At 43.3% G+C, this 14272-nt stretch overlaps 1 protein-coding gene across 5 annotated transcripts in view; it reads left to right on the forward strand.

The window, feature by feature from the left end:
* GK5 (glycerol kinase 5) overlaps window positions 1-14272 on the forward strand; it is an 80632-nt gene that overhangs the window by 38570 nt on the left and 27790 nt on the right. For 4 of the 5 annotated variants that reach the window (XM_038750868.1, XM_038750874.1, XM_038750881.1 and 1 more), the window contains 6 exons: window positions 3698-3829; window positions 10264-10339; window positions 11198-11259; window positions 11357-11430; window positions 11746-11806; window positions 12388-12514. In XM_038750868.1, coding sequence (XP_038606796.1) covers window positions 3698-3829; window positions 10264-10339; window positions 11198-11259; window positions 11357-11430; window positions 11746-11806; window positions 12388-12514 — 532 coding nt within the window. The remainder of the gene's footprint in view (window positions 1-3697; window positions 3830-10263; window positions 10340-11197; window positions 11260-11356; window positions 11431-11745; window positions 11807-12387; window positions 12515-14272) is intronic. The other variant, XM_038750887.1, reaches the window with a different exon arrangement.

A 14272-nucleotide genomic window follows, 5' to 3' on the forward strand; every position in this document is an offset into this window, starting at 1 on the left:
GCAAGGGAGGCTGGCCCAGATCTGTAGCATGCATTTGGGTGCAGGTTTGCTGCTATCGGAAGACCAAGTGAAGCTCAGAAATAAAACAGGTCCGAAAGGTCTTCTCTTTCCAGATCACAATTGGAGACAGTGCTCATTTAGGTATGCAAGGACTTCCTAGGGGATGCTACAGAGGAGAAAGGATCAAAGCTAATTACATTTCCTTTTAACTTTTCCCCTGCAGAGAGTTAATGAATAATTGCTACCCACTGGTAACAGTAATAATGATAGTGGTAGGAAACAACTTACTACGTGCCCAGCACAGTGCTAAAGTCAAAAGACACTCCCTTTTCCTTAGTTGCGATTTAATGTGGTTGGAAAGTCAGATGAGCGGGTCAGAGTCTTTTAGCACACAAGGCTCACAGTCTAAGCAGCAGGGAGAACGGGCATTGAATCCCCCATTTTATAAATGAGGCAATTGTGGCACAGAAAAATGAGGTGAAGATCACTTAGCAGGCAACTGGCAGAGCCAAGATCGGAACCTAGGTCTTCTGATTCCCAGGCCCCTGCTCTTTCCGTTAGGCCATGCTGCTTCTCTGTTTTAGCTGTATCCAACTGAACCCACATAGGAACATTGATTACTGCTTTACTGCAGATACCGCAGACACTTTACTGCAGCCTGGTGTATTGCGGGGTGTGCAAATCTCTTAGTCCTGGGCACGGATCACAATGTAGGGAGATAGACTATGGTGAGTCCAGATTATGTTAAAGTGTTGTGTGTTTTCATCAGCTCAACTCAGAAATTGGTGTTAGATTTCTTGACTTCCTGAGTTTGAAAAGAATCTAGGCAGCAGCTTGGCCTAGTGGAAAGAGCACAGCTAGACAAAGGACTTGGGGTCTAATCCTAGCTCCGCCACTTGCCTACTGTGTGACCTTGAGCAAGTCACTTCCCCTTCTCTGGGCCTCAGTTTCCTCATCTGTAAAATGGGGATTCAAAACCTCTTCTCCCTCTCCCTTAGACTGGTGAGCCCCATGTGGGACAGAGACTGTGTACAGTACTTGGCACATAGTCTGTGCTTAACAAATGCCACAGTTATTATTCTTACTATTGTCAGGGCAGATATCAGTGCTTCTAACTGTAGAGTTGAGTGAAAGTCTCTGGGTTTTTTAAAAATTTATTTTAATGGCATTTATTAAGCACTTACTATGTGTAAAGCACTGTTCTAAGCGCTTCCGAGACTGGCTCTGTATTAGTCCAGACGTGAATTTTTCCATTTGAAGGATCAGAGTATTGAGAAACAAAGCTGAAGCTGATATCAGTTTCATCTTGTTCAGATTAATTTAGAACACAAAGTAGGCAAACATGTCAAATTATCCCAACTCTTGATTTCCAAGTATTTACTGTACAGTAGAAAATCATAATCCATCAGAGGATTAGTGATTATGAGGTTGTTTTGAATTGAGAAGAATCGAGTTTTCTGAGGCAAGTGCAAAGACACTCAGTAACTCTTCTACCTGCTGACCACTGAAGGAAAGAAGCCCCATTCTTCCGCTGCATGGGGTGAAAATTCAAGAAAAGTAAAAAATACCAGTCGATCAGTAGTATTTATTGAGTGCTTATTATGTGCAGAGCACTCTACTAAGCTCGTGTCTGTTATATTGTATTCTCCCAAGCTCTTAATACAGTTCTAATCCTGGTTCTGCCACTTGTTTGCTGTGTGACCTTGGGCAAGTCACTTCACTTTTCTGTGCCTCAGTTCCCTCATCTGTAAAATGGGGATTGAGTGAGCCCCACGTAGGACAGGGACTATGTCCAACCCAATTTGCTTGTATCCACCCAAACACTTAGTTCAGTGCCTGGCACATAGTTAAGCACTTAACGAATACCATCATCATCATCATTATTATTATTATTATTACAGTGCTCTGCACACAGTAAGTGCTCAATAAATATGATTGACTTGACTCTTGGGAGAGTACAACAGAGATGGTAGACATGTTCCCTGCCCAAAACGAGCTTACAGCCTAGAAGGGATCCCTGCCCTCAAGATATTTGCAGTCTAATGGGAGAGGTGGCCAGGCATGCACTTGTGTGCTTATTGTGAGAGCAGGAGGAAAAGTTTAGATACGAGTATGGATGGATAAGTAAATACATGGGGTCGTTAAATCATTAGATATTTAAGTTCTAGTTGTGGTTTTTGGGATGACACAGTTGTAGGGGAAATTAGCTGGAGCATGCCTCAGGCCGTGATAAGTCTGAATTTTCAGAGGGTTTTGTAGTTAGGGATGTACACACTTGGATCTGCAGAAGTAAAAGCAAAGTAAAAGCTTTAGAATAAACCAAGAGGCTGTAATGTGCAGGTTTTACCCTATGTTATGCAGTATTAATTTAATTGAATTAATTAAATGTGTTAAATTTGTTAATTTCTTGCTTGCTGTGTTCCTGCATTCACTTCTTTCTTTTTTACATTCCTTTTACCCTTCCTTCCTTCCTTCCTTCCTTCCTTCCTTCCTTCCTTCCTTCCACATCTATATAGATGTATATATATGTATGCACACACACACATATACATATATACAAATATATATACATATGTATTTATACATACGTATATATATACATGTATATATACATCTATATACCTGTATATATGTTTGTACATATTTATTACTGTTTATTTATTTTACTTGTACATATTTATTCTATTTATTTAATTTTGTTAATATGTTTTGTTTTGTTGTCTGTCTCCCCCTTCTAGACTGTGAACCGCTGTTGGGTAGGGACCATCTCTATATGTTCCCAACTTGTACTTCCCAAGCGCTTAGTACAGTGCTCTGCACACAGTAAGCACTCAATAAATACGATTGAATGAATGAATGAATGAATCTAGCCCTGCTGTGTGTTTGCTGTGTTACCTTGGGCAAATCGCTCAACGTCTGTGCCTCAGTTACTTTGTAAAATGGGAATGCAAACCTAAACTTAGACTGTGAACCCCATGTGGAACAGGGACTGTGTCCAACCAGATTAATTTATATCTATCCCAGTGCTTTCACATAGTAAGCACTTAACAAGTACCATTAATAATAATAATAATAATAATAATAATAATAATGATGATGGTGCTTACTATGTGCAAAGCACTGTTCTAAGCGCTGGGGAGGTTACAAGGTGATCAGGTTGTCCCACGGGGAGCTCACAGTCTTAATTCCCATTTTACAGATGCGGTAACTGGGGCCCAGAGAAGTGAAGTGACTTGCCCAGAGTCACACAGCTGACAAGTGGCAGAGCCGGGATTTGAACCCATGACCTCTGACTCCAAAGCCCATGCTCTTTCCACTGAGCCATGCGCTTTGGAGTTAGCAGTCATGGGTATTGTAGTCAGAGGTCATTAGTATTACGGGCAGTAGTTTAAGCTGTCTCTCTGTTGTTTCATTAAGGCAGCAGAGATGGTGAACTTTGGTCAGGAGTTTCTGGCCAGTTGCCATCCAGTGGCAGAGGGGATGGGGCAGTAATAAAATTCCAGGGAAGCCCTCATACTTCCACCCAGGGATTTCCCTCTGCTGGTTTTCTCCTGCTGATGACGCTCTGTCTTCCCTTTCCTGCCCTGTCTCCCTGTGGCCGGTCCTTCCCTTTTGCTTAGTTGTGATTTAATGTGGTGGGAAAGTCAAACTCATCTGTCAAAACGATTCCGTTAACTTCTTCATTCTTTTGGAACAGGCAATACACAGTTTCTCCAAGGTGCTTCATTTTTTCATTCGAAGTAAACGACTTTTAGGGGCCAGCTTACTCACTTTCACCACACAGCATGTGTCTTTGAGACTGGCATGGGTTTTGCAGAACCTAGTAGAGGTAAGAAACCTGGAGGAAAAAGAAGAGACGCATTTTGTGAGGAGTTTTGGACGGATAATGGAAATAAGTGTTGTTGTTTATACCAAATCTGATTACGAATTAGCTGAAGAATCGCTCCATGTCAGTTTACAATGGATTGCAAACTAATTGTCAGGATGGGTTAAGTACTGGTGAGTTGAAATAAAAGTAAGAAATATTTTTCAGTTTGTACAGTAACCATCTAAGTTTGTAGAGTTCTTCTGAAAATGCTACCCAACTTTGGTTTTAACTGACACAGTTCTCTCCTTGGTGTCGTCCTACATTTTTGGCTACCCCTTTGACTGACTGTCTCTTTTACTGGTTTTGATTTAGCCTCTCACCCCTAATTCCTGTTCCTCTCACCTCGGGCGAGTCGCTTAACCTCTCTGAGCCTGAGTTTCCTCATCTGTATAATGGGAATTATGATGCTTGCTCTCCTTAACTATTAGTTTACGAGACCCCAGATTTCCTTATTTATCCTAGAATTTAGTTCAGAGTAAGTGCTTAATAAAGGCCATTTTAAAAAAATGCCCAACTTCGGTGTTATCCCTGACTCCTCTCTATCTTTCAACTGTCTCTTTCAAATCTACATCTCTGCCCCTGCTCTCTCTCCCTCCCTTCAGGCTCGTGTCTCGTCCTGCCTTCAAGACATCTCCATCTGGATGTCTGCTCGCCATCTAAAACTTAGTATGTCCAAGACTTGACTCCTTGCCTTCCCTCCCAAACCCTGCCCTCTCCCTGACTTTCCCATCACCGTAGACGGCACTACCATCCTTCCCATCTCACAAGCCCGCAACCTTGGTATCATCCTCGACTCTGCTCCCTCGTTCACCCCTCACATCTAATCTATCACCAAAAACTGCCGGTCTCACCTCTGCGACATCGCCAAGATCCGCCCTTTCCTCTCCATCCAAACCGCTACCCTGCTCGTTCAATCCCTCATCCTATCCCGACTGGATTACTGCGTCAGCCTCCTCTCTGATCTCCCATCCTCCTGTCTCTCCCCACTTCAGTCTATACTTCACGCTGCTGCCTGGATCATCTTTGTGCAGAAACACTCTGGGCATGTTACTCCCCTCCTCAAAGATCTCCAGTGGCTACCAGTCAACGTACGCATCAGGCAAAAACTCCTCACTCTCGGCTTCAAGGCTGTCCATCACCTCGCCCCCTCCTACCTCACCTCCGTTCTTTCCTTCTACAGCCCAGCCTGCACCCTCTGCTCCTCTGCCGCTAACCTCCTCACTGTGCCTCATTCTCGCCTGTCCTGTCGTCGACCCCCTGCCCACGTCCTCCTCCCAGCCTGGAATGCCCTCCCTCCGCACATCCACCAAGCTAGCTCTCTTCCTTCCTTCAAAGCCCTACTGAGAGCTCACCTCCTCCAGGAGGCCTTCCCAGACTGAGCCCCCTCCGTCCTCTCCCCCTCCCAGTCCCCCCGCCCTACCTCCTTCCCCTCCCCACAGCACCTGTATATATGTTTGTACAGATTTATTACTCTATTTTACTTGTACATATTTACTATTCTATTTATTTCATTTTGTTAATATGTTTTGTTTTGTCTATCTCCCCCTTCTAGACTGTGAGCCTGTTCTTGGGTAGGGATCGTCTCTATATGTTGCTAACTTGTACTTCCCAAGTGCTTAGTACAGTGCTCTGCACACAGTAAGTGCTCAATACATATGATTGAATGAATGAATGAATGAACTGTCATGTTCAGTGTGGCTAAATCTTGCCAGTTCCTCCTCCTCCTCCTCCTTCTCTTCTTCCTCCTCCTCCTCCTCCTTCTCCTCTTCCTCCTCCTCCTCCTCTTCCTAGATCCATTTCTTCTACATCCATCAGGCCAACATCCTGGTCCTGACACCCCTCAGGATTGCCCTTTCAGTTTCCTCACTGATCTCCCTGCCTCTCCCTTCTCCAACCAACAGTTCATTCTGCTCCCTGGCTCATTTCTCTAAAGTGTTTTTCTGCGGAAGTCTCGTTCTTTCCTCACCAAATGGAAACTCCTGTCCATTGTCTTCGGGGCACTCCCTCAGTTCTCTTCCTCTTGTTTATCAGTTCCCTTCCCACTACACTCCAGCTCACACTCTTCATTCCTCTTAAGCTTCCCTTCTCATCGTGCCTCATTTTCAACTTTTCAGCCTCTGACCTCTTGCTAACTCACTCTCTTCCTCTTGCTCAAAAATCTCTATCCCTTCATATTCCCTAGATTGCATTTTGTCTTATCTTTAGAGTCCTCCTGACAACCCACCCACTTCAGGAGCCAGTGCCCAATGAAGCTACATCTTCCTGGGTTACATCCGTTCAACAGCCAATCAATCAGTAAATTGTATTTATTGAGCATTTACTTTGTGCAGAGCACTGTACCAAGCACTTGGAGGAGTACAATATAACAGAGTTGGGACACGTTCCCTGCCCACATTGAGGTTACAGTCTAGTTAGCTCTAGTCTACAACCACTTTTACCACTTATGCTTAGTCACTGCATATTTTGACTTGTACTAACTTAAAATTATTTATTTATTCTTCCATTCTTCTTATTGACAGCTGTGATGGGGCTTCCCCCCCCCCCCCCCATTTGTAAATGGCTTTTGTCTGTCAGACTCCCTTCTTAAACTGTAAAGTCCCTAAGGTAGGAATTATATCTCACACACTTGCACCCTCCCAAGTGCTTAGTACAGCACTCTGCACATAGGTGCTCAGTACAAACTATTGTTTGGTTTGTTGGAGTTAAACAATTAAACTCATTGAGAAGAAATCCCCTTAAGGTACAGCTAGAAACTTTTTTATGGAAGTGACCTGAAGAAAAAGATTACACTTCCCTCACTGTTATCAGTGAAAGTTTCCACCTCAGTATTTTGCCCAGTGAAATGATTTAGAAATCCTACTGTAGCACTTACAGGAATCAGTACAGCGGTCTTCAATATTCTCTGAACTTAAGGCAAGAGAACGTTTTTATTTCATACTGGCATTGTTATTCACTTTTTAATTGACCAAATTTAGTATTCTTCCCAGAATGAAATGGAAATTGAGCTAATTCATGTTGTTATTGCCTATCTGTCAGTCTGTAAACTGGCAGATGTGATTAGGTGTGTCAGTGTTTCCATGGCAGGTGTATACAGTGCATTTGTAGGAATACTGAAAAGCTTTATAAAGGGCAATCAGAAATCCCCTTTCTGGCCCGAGTGATTTTGGTAATCATTAAAATTCTCCATTTTCTTTGTCAGAGTAGGTATGGGCAGAAAGAGCTTAAAAACTGTAGTAGGCTCAGGTAGAAAAAAGCCACGAGAAAACCCCAAACTTGTTTACAGTTTCGATTTAGTCTTAGGAGAATAACATTATTGACTAGGAATGAAAAGTAGAAGATTTCAGTTCATAGGTATGTTGCCCAGATTGTTGAGTTAGCGCTTTGAGGTTGGAGGGTAACCAAGCATCCCCTGAAGCTGCAGAGAAGTGCCTGTTCATTCATTCAGTCGTATTTATTGAGCACTTACTATGTGCAAAGCTCGGTACTAAGGGCTTGGAAAAGTACAGCACAACAAAAAACAGTCACATTCCCTGCCCACAACGAGCTTGCAGTCTAGAGGGCGGCTACAGACATGAATACAAATAAATTATAGATATGTACCTAAGTGCTGTGGGGCCGGGAGGGGGGATGAGCAAGGGAAAGTGGGAGATGAGGAAAAGTGGGGCTTAGTCTGGGAAGGCCTCTTGGAGGAGATGTGCAGATGTGCCTTCAATAAGACTGAAGGGAGGAGACTTCCTGTCATGGAAGCAGGTGGGCACAGGAGAGACGGATTTGTTGTGTGACCCATTGTGACCACCCAGTCAGAGTCCTGGGCCTGGCAGGTTCCTCTCCCGACCGCTCATTCTTTTTCCCTCTAATAATAATTGTGGTATTTGTTAGGCGCTTTCTATGTGCCAAGCACTATTCTAAGCGCCACGGTAGATACAAGGTAATCAGGTTGTCCCACATGGCGTTCACAGTCTTAATCCCCATTTTACGGATGAGGGAACTGAGGCACAGAGAAGTAAAGTGACTTGCCCAAAGTCACACAGCTGACAAGTGGCGGAGCTGGGATTAGAACCCCCGACCTCTGACTACCAAGCCCGGGCTCTTTCCACTAAGCCACACTGCTTCTCTAACTGTAAGCTCATTGTTGGCAGGGAATGTGTCTATTATATTGTTACATGTACTCTGCGTACAGTAAGTCCTCAATAAATATGACTGACTGACTCTTCACTGGTCCAGTTCCTAATTTGGGGGATCCTCAAAAAGGTTGTGGTAGTTTTGGGAGTCTCTTCTGGCCCCTCCTGATTTCTTCCCACTCCCTCCCCCACAAAATTATTCCGAGACAAGGAGGTCTCTCACCCAACTCCAGGCTCTAGGCCATCTGGGAATGAACGGAAATGTCTGGGCTGTGGTTGAGCTGCTGATGGTAACAGCGGCAGTGGCTGTAACCTCAATTAACCCCTGTAAATATGTGGTGAGGGTAGGGGGAGGAGGCTTTGTGGAAGAGGTGCACCTAGGATAGGGAAGGTGGAATCAGGCCAGTACCCTGTGTGGGATAGTAGTTCATCTCACCCTACCCACCATGTAAACTTGCCAGAAGTTATTTTCTGCAGTCTGGGACAGCCTTGTTCTCTTCCTTTGCCAAAGGAGAAGAACTATCACCGTGGTTAGAGGATGCATGTTAACCTTCGTGGTAGTCAGAAAGGATTAATTGAGGCAGCTTGGCCTAAGGGATATTGCATGGCCTAGTGGCAAGAGCACGGAGTCAGAGGATATGGGTTCTAATCCCAGCTCCACCACTTGTCTGCTTTGTGACCCCCGGCAAGTCACTTCACTTCTCTGTGCCTCAGTTACCTCGTCTGTAAAATGGGGATTAACTGTGAGCCCCACGTGGGACAACCTGATTACCTTGTATCTACCCCAGCACTTAGAACCGTGCTTGGTACTTAATAAACGTTTAGCAAATACCATTATTATTGTTGTTGTTATGATTACTATCAGTATTAATAAAAGCACTATAGAAAATTCAAGGTGTTATGCCTGGACATAGAGAAAGATTGAGCTTCAGCCTGTGCATGGGTACCTTTGTAAAATGCATTTTGTTTGGGACCAGTCATTGGGCGAATTTAGGATTTTCATGTGTTTGCCAGGTGATGAAGTGGAGTTAGAATGCAGTACAGTGGGTTTAAGAGGAGCATGGAGTAAGAAACCAGGCCCCAGTCTCAATAATAGGAAGAATAGGCATAGTAGCAGTTACAGCTCTGCTGGGTGTTTTGGTTTTTTTGAGGGGGGGCAGTTTAATGGTATTTTTTAAGCGTTTTCTATGCCAGGCACTGCGCTAAGCCCTGGGGTAGACGCAGGTTACTCAGGTTAGACGTGGACACGAGACTCGCAGTGTTCATCTTCATTTTACAGTTGAGGTAACCGACGCACAGAGAAGTGAAGTGACTTGGCTGAAAGTCACACAGCAGGCAAGTGGCGGAGCCAGAACCCGTGTCCTTCTGACTCCCGGGCTTGTGCCCTAACCAGCAGGCCACACTGCTTGAACAGGTTCTGGAGATGTTGTAGATGAACAACTGATGGGATTTGGTGACAGACTGAATGTGGGAACTGAAAGAAAGAGAGGAGTCAAGGATAAATAATGCCTTGTTTATAGACTTGAGAGTTAGGGAGTATGGTGGTGGTGGCCGCTGTGACAGGAATTTAGTTGGAGATGGGGATTTGGGAAGATGAATTCAGTTTTGTACAAGTTGAGCTTGAGGTGCCATTGGGACATCCAGGTAGAGATGTCCTGGAGGCAGAAGATGCAAAATTGTGGAACAGGAGCGAAGTTGGGGCTAGTGAGGTAGATTTGGGGCTCATCAATGTAGAGGTGGAAGTTGAACCTAAGGGAGCAGGTGGGCTCCCCAAAAGAGTGATAGTAAATTGAAAATGGATGAGGACCCAGTCCTGAGCTTTGAGGGACACCTGGAAGTAAGGAGTGGGAAGCAAAAGAAGAAGCAGCAAAAGGGACTGAGAAATAGGAAAGCCAGGAGGTGACTGTGTCAGAAAAGTCAAAGTTAGTGTTTCCAGAAGGGCCTGGTCCACGGTGTCACAGGCAGCTGGGAGATTGAGGAGGATTAGAACCGAGTAGATTTGGGGAGAAGATGGTCATTCATTGGTGACTTTGGAAAGAGCAAAATTGGCCGAGTAAAGGGGACAGAAGACAGATTTAGTGAGTCAAGGAGGGAGTTGGGGGAGAGGAAGTGGAGGTAGCCAAAGTAAACCGTCTGTGTGAGGATTTCGGACTGGAACTGTAGAAAGGAGATGGAGTGATGTGTGGCAGTGGGGATCAAGAGAGTTTTTTGGATAGGGGAGACATGGGCGTGTTTCAAATCAGTGGGAAACATAACTTAATTTATGTTTTCCAGGTGCAAAGAGCGGTTGAAGAAGAAAATTGTTGTTTTGGAACTGTCGATACTTGGTTGTTGTATAAACTCACAAAAGGTGAGTGAGAGAGAATTTGATATTATGTAGGTTTCCACTGTAGCAGTAAAACCGGGTGGACTCCAGGGTGTCTCAGAATAATGGCATTTAAAACCGATCTATAATTTGAAATTTAAGTATTGTGAAACTCTATTGGAGGAAGCAGTGTGACCTGGTGGAAATGGGCCTGAGATTTGGAGGACCTGAGTTCTAATCCTGACCCTGCCACTTGTCTGCTGTGTGACCTTGGGCAAGTCACTTCAAGCATCGTGGCTCAGTGGAAAGAGCATGGGCTTGGGAGTCAGAGGTCATGGGTTCTAATCCCGGCTCTGCCACTTGTCAGCTGTGTGATTTTGGGCAAGTCACTTAACTTCTCCGTGCCTCAGTTACCTCATCTGTAAAATGGGGATCGATACTGTGAGCCCCATGTGGGACAACCTGATTACCTTGTACCTACTCCAGCGCTTAGAACAGTGCTTGGCACATAGTAAGCACTTAACAAATACTATTATTGTTATTGTTATTATTATTCTCTGTGCCTCAGGCACCTCATCTGTAAAACAGGGATTACTATAAAGTGGGGATTAAGATTGTGAGCCTCACGTGGGACATGGACTGTGTCCAACCTGATTAGCTTGTATTCACTCAGTGCTTAGTACTGCACCTGGCACATAGTAAGCACTTAACAATTTACCATTTTAAAAAAAAGGAGAAATGAGTGGTGTTTGAAATAGAAATCTGATTTTGAGACTTGGAATCCCTGAAAAGCTGAAAAATTTGGGGACGGGTAGTCTCGTAAGACTTTATATATGCATTTGCTGTAATGCTAGCTGCTTTCTTTGAGGAGACTTTAACCTTTTATTTTTATTTTCAATTCAGGCTCTGAATATGCCACTGATTTTTCCAATGCCAGTTCAACAGGAGTTTTTGATCCATATCAGGTAGTGTGATTTTCTTTCACAAGTTATCCTCTATAACGCTAGTTATTTTTCAGGTTGTCCTTGAGACTTGTGAAATACTCTTTATTCTCTATTTCAGATGTGTTGGAGTGGTTTTCTTACCTTCCTGCTTTCCATACCCTTGTCTCTCCTACCTCCAGTGAAGGATACAAGGTAGAGATCAGCCTCAGATAGAGAAACAAACTAAAGTCCCATTTACGTATTCCACTGTTGGGGAGAAAAGAATTGTGAAGAAAATGGCAGTTAATGTTATTAAACTGTACTTGAATTTTGCCAAAAAGAACAGTGCTAGATGTTATCAAAGGAAAAGCTAAAGATCCATAATATCATCTTTTGACTGACAGTGTTTCAGTGGTATCCGTTAATTGTCATTTTTGATTGCAGTAAAATGTCTTGTGACAATGTAAAGCTTGACATATCTGTCTCGGGGGCAAGGTGACTAATTTTTTTAATTCATTTTATTTAAAGTCACAACTTTGGGTGTGTGGATGAACAGATACTCGGTGTGCCTATACCAATAGTGGCCTTGGTGAGTGGAAAGCGGGAGCACCTCTCCTTGGGGAATAAATTAAGGGAATATATATATATCTCATATATAATGAGATAATAATTATCGCATTATAGATAATCAGGAATAGGTTGGGAGGGAGACCCTGGCCCATGGCAAAAATATGGTCAGAATGTCCTTTTTCTTTTCTTTCAGAAAGCGCCCTTGAGTGCTACAGAAAAGGCCTCAGTAGAGAAATGGCCTTCTATAGAAGGATCCACTAGACAAATACCACCTCCTTGGTTCATGACTAATCTGACCCTGGGATTCCTCTTTCATTCTACATGTGTGATTCATGAAATGACTAGGCGAATCCTACTTCAGGAGATCCCAGCGGTCCACATTCAATCGTTCTGGTGTTAATTGTCCACCTCTTGTGTAGGGAAAAGGGACCTTAGACAACGTTAGAGCGGGGTGGGGCGGAAAGCACATTCTTCTCTTCTTGTTCTTGCTGCTGATTTCTTTCAGAGATACAGAGGTATAAAAAGTAATGTTAAGAAAAAGCTTTGGACCCAGCTCCCTTGATACTAAGTCAGTAGTTTTTATCTTCTAATTTAATGTAGGTCGCTGACCAGCAGTCAGCCATGTTTGGAGAATGTTGCTTTCACCGTGGAGATGTAAAACTAACCATGGGAACAGGGACCTTTATGGATATTAATACAGGAAACCACCCACAACAAACTGTTGGAGGTAAGTGCTTGGATTTATTTCCTGATGGCTTCTCTGAACTTGGTCTGTCAGTCAACTTCCCTCCTTTCTAGTATCCAAGGCAGCGTGACCTGTTGAAAAAAGCATTGAACTGGGAGGTAGGAGACTGATGGTCTAGTCCTTGGGCAAATCACCTAATTTCTCTGTCCGTCAGCGTCCTCATCTGTAAAAGGGGATAAGATTCCAGCTCTCCTTTCCTCTTAGTTTGAGAAGCCCCATGCTGGGGAAGGCCTCTGTCTGATCTGATTATCTTTTGTCTATTGCAGAGCTCGGAAAAGCACTCTGGCATTTAATAAGCACTTATCAAATGCCATTATTATTACTTTTATTATTATTACCATTATCAGTATATCAGCTATTGGTAACGTGGTTAAATATGACTATGGTCCAGGCCTACATTTAAAATGATCTTTAAGGATCCTTGAAATAGTTTTTGTAGTATGATACAGGTAAATAACAATATTAATAATAATTGTGGTATTAAGCACTTACAGTGTACCAGGCACTGTTCTTAACACTGCGGTAGATAGAAGGTAACAGGGGGAAACAGTCTCTTTCCCATATAGGGCTTGCAGTCTTAATCCCCATTTTGCAGATGAGGGAACTGAGGCACAGAGAAGTTAGGTGACTTGCCCAAGGTCCCACAGTAGACAAGTGGCAGAGGCATGTTTAGGATGTCATCCTCATTAAAGACCACTGCTTAAGTGGTTCAGTGAGTAATTCACAGATGCCAGCTATTTTTGTCTGTTCTAGCATCCTCCATTTAAGTGACGTCCTCATATACACCAAATTGAGGAATTCACTAGGAGTGGGAGCAGGGGATGGGCAGTTGAAGCCAGAGGTCACCAGGAATGTTCAAATATAAGTGTAATGTGTATTGAATCAGACACAGATGAGGAAGAGCTTTCTTACTAGACCTCCCATTGAATGGAGGTCAAGAGTGGAGAGCTCTTCAGTAAGTCATATTCACTCTGATGTTGTTCTGTTTGAATCCAATAATCTTAGGGAGGTTTTTCTCACTTCAGAAAAGTTGGCTCAAATGTCTTGGTCCTCTAGGTGTTGTGGTAACTTGGACTATAATAATAATAATAATAATGATGATGGCATTTGTTAAGTGCTTACCATGTGCAAAGCACTGTTCTAAGCACTAGAGAGGATACAAGGTGATCAGATTGTCCCACGTGGGGCTAACAGTCTTCATCCCCATTTTACAGATGAAGTAGTTGAGGCACAGAGAAGTTAAGTGACTTGCCCAAAGTCACACAGCTAAGTGGCAGAGAAGGGATTTGAACCCGTGACCTCTGACACCCAAGCCCGTGCTCTTTCCATTGAGCCACGTTGCTCTATACTTGAACTTCCCTAACAGAGGCATTTTCGTAATTCAGAACATTTAAATACTTTTGATAGCTGCAGTGAAGGCCCCATCTTTTCATTATAAACTTACAAGGGATGATCAGTTGGTTTTGAAATTTCATGCTCGAAAATATTATTCAAAATACAGGGGTGACCAGTCAGAAATGTTTTTTATTATAGTGAGACTTTTATTAGAGTATTTTTTTTAAAAAAATGAAACTTAATTTGTCTTTTGACAAAGCTTCTGGTGATTTATTTGACTTTTTCTATCTGTCCATCAATATTTATGGAGCAGTTACTCTTTGCAGAGCAGTGTATTAAGTGCTTGGGAGCATACAATTGAGTCAGTAGATTCACAAGCCCCATATTTAGGGAGTTTGCAGTCTA

The sequence above is a fragment of the Tachyglossus aculeatus genome, chromosome 1 (genome assembly GCF_015852505.1).
Source record: "Tachyglossus aculeatus isolate mTacAcu1 chromosome 1, mTacAcu1.pri, whole genome shotgun sequence".
Lineage (NCBI taxonomy): Eukaryota > Metazoa > Chordata > Mammalia > Monotremata > Tachyglossidae > Tachyglossus > Tachyglossus aculeatus.